This window comes from Penaeus vannamei, chromosome 2 (genome assembly GCF_042767895.1).
Source record: "Penaeus vannamei isolate JL-2024 chromosome 2, ASM4276789v1, whole genome shotgun sequence".
Classification (NCBI taxonomy): domain Eukaryota; kingdom Metazoa; phylum Arthropoda; class Malacostraca; order Decapoda; family Penaeidae; genus Penaeus; species Penaeus vannamei.
This window is the reverse complement of record NC_091550.1, coordinates 44032073-44034572: the sequence shown is the minus strand read 5'-3', so window position 1 is coordinate 44034572 and position 2500 is coordinate 44032073. Positions and strand designations below refer to the sequence as shown.

The 2500-nt window shown below is 45.2% G+C and overlaps 1 protein-coding gene across 2 annotated transcripts in view; it reads left to right on the top strand.

Annotated features, from left to right (window-relative positions):
* Positions 1–2500, top strand: part of Pka-R2 (cAMP-dependent protein kinase type II regulatory subunit) — a 243340-nt gene that overhangs the window by 83694 nt on the left and 157146 nt on the right. The window contains exon 1 of one of the 2 annotated variants that reach the window (XM_070133455.1): positions 1–77. This exon is cut by the window's left edge and continues 755 nt beyond it. The exons of the other annotated variant lie outside the window; for it this stretch is intronic. Coding sequence (XP_069989556.1) covers positions 1–77 — 77 coding nt within the window. The remainder of the gene's footprint in view (positions 78–2500) is intronic. 2 annotated transcript variants of the gene reach the window in all.

Genomic DNA, 2500 nt, shown 5'->3' with positions numbered 1-2500 from the left:
CCTCAACCCCGACTACTACCCAACAGAAAACGGAGACGCCCGGCGCTCCAGCCACGACTCCGACGATGAAATGCCAGGTAAGGGAAGGGAGGGAAGAAGGGAAAGGGAAAGGGGGGAAGGGAGGGAAGAGGGGAGAAGGAAAGGAAGGGAAAGGGGGAAGGGAGGAAAGACGGGAGAGGGAAAGGAAGGGAAAGGGGGAAGGGAGGGAAGAGGGGAGAAGGAAAGGAAGGAAGGGAAGGAGAGGAAGAGGAAATGGGGACAGGGAGGAAGAAGGGAAAAGGAAATGAAGAAAGGAGGGAAGAGGGAGAAGGAAAAGGAATGGAAGAGGGGAAAGGGAAGGGGGAAGGGAAGAGGGGAGAAGGAAAGGAAGAGAAGGGAAAGGGAAAGGGGGAAGGGAGGGAGAAGGAAAGGGAGGGAAGAGAGGGAAAGGGGAAGGAGAGGAGGGAAGAGGGAAGAGGGAAGGGAGGAAGAGGGGAGAAGGAAAGGGAGGGAAGAGGAAAAGGGGAAGGAGGAAGAGAGGAGAAGGAAAAGGAAGGAAGAGGGAAAGGGGAAGGGAAGGAAGAGGGGTAGAAAGGAAAGGGAGGGAAAAGGGGAGAAGGAAAGGAAGGAGAGGGGAAAGGGAAAGAAGGAAAGGAAGGGAGGGAATAGGGAGAAAGGGAAAAAAGAAGGATCGGAAGATGGAAAGGCGAAAGAATGAAAAAGGGGAATGGAGAAAGGAGAAAAGAGAAAAGAGGAAGGACAAAAGGAAAAGAAACGGAATAGGGAAAGAGGGAAAGAAGTAGAGAAAAAAGGAAGGGAAGAGATGAAAGGAGAAAGAAAGAGATTAAGGTTAGAGGATTAGGATGAGGGAGAAAGAAAAGAAGGGAGAAAAGGGAAGAGGGAAGGAAGGAAAGGCGAGAGGCAAAAGGGGAAGAGGAGGCAGGAGAAAGAAGAAGGAAAGGAGAGAAGGTTGAATAAAGAGAGAGAAGGTGCAAGGGCGAAGAGAGAAAGAAGGAAGAAGAAGAAAAGAATATAGAACAGGGGATATGAAAGGAAAGAATAGCGTGTTATACGTAAACAAAGCAAAAAAGTCGCTGAAGGTTATCTTAGAACGAAAGTCAAGAACTAACGGAAATTAAACAGATAAATGGGATAATAATAGATCAAGAGAAGGATAAACAGATAGAGAGATAAATAGAGAGAAAGATAAGTTTTCGATATTGATAATAAATAAACATTCGATATTGATCATACAATTGATTAACAGATAGATAAACATTTGATCTTAATAACAGATAAGCAAAGAGATAAACATTCGGCCCTAATAACAGATAAACAGAGATAAACATTCATCCTAACCTAAGAATATAACACAAATCCCGCCCAGAAGAGACAGAAAAACAAACAAACAAACATACTTAACCTAAATAAAGCGACAGTTACCAAAATGAAATCCTAACGCCATCTATTGGTATAAAAAAGAAACAACAGACGAACACAAACAAACAAACATACTTAACCTAAATAAAGCGACAATTACCAAAATGAAATCTTAACGCCATCTATTGGTATAAAAAAGAAACGACAGACGAACACAAACAAACAAACATACTTAACCTAAATAAAGCGACAATTACCAAAATGAAATCTTAACGCCATCTATTGGTATAAAAAAGAAACAACAGACCCACCACCCACGTATATCATCTTAAAATCGTCTCTTCACACCCACAAGGCTCGTAGTTTTGTGTCTGTGGGCGTGGATGGGCGTCGCTGCATACATATGAATTCATTTCTTGCACGCTGGTGACGGTGGAGTAGGGGAGGGAGGGGGGTAGTGAAGGGAGGGGGTAAGGAAGAGGGAGGGGGAGGATGTGGATGGTGAAGGTGATAAGAATAAACGGAATAACAACTGTTAATAAGGATGATGATAGCAGTAACGAGAATGAAGACCGTAATAATAATGACAATAATACTAGTAATATAATAGATAATAGTAATAATCATGATAATAATGATGAGAATTACAATAATATGATAGTAATCAAATAATAGCAATAAAGATAGAAGCAAAATCCAAAAACAAAACAAAACAGAAAAACATGCCAAAGGGCGACCACGACGGCGGATCAGCTGATGGGGACTCACTCCGATGACTTCATATCAGTTTCCAAGGTCGTTCTCGTTGACGGGGTCGTTGCGAATTCTGTTGGGCGAGAGGGAGAGAGGGTGGCCAGAGGGAGGAAGGGAGGGGAAGGGAAGGGAGGGAGGGAGGAGAGGGAAGGAAGGGGGTAGAGGGAAGGGAAGGAGGGAGGGAGGAAGGGAGGGAAGGGGAGGGAGGCAGGAGAGAGAGGAAGGAGGGAGGGAGGAGGTGAGGAAGAGGGGATGGTAAGGGAGGGAGGGAGGAAGGGAAAGGGTAAGGGAAGGAGGAAGGAGAGGGAAGGAAGGGAAGGGGGAAGGGAGGGAGGGAGGGAAGGGGGAAAGGATGGATGGAGGGAGGGAGTAGAGGGAAGGGAAAAAG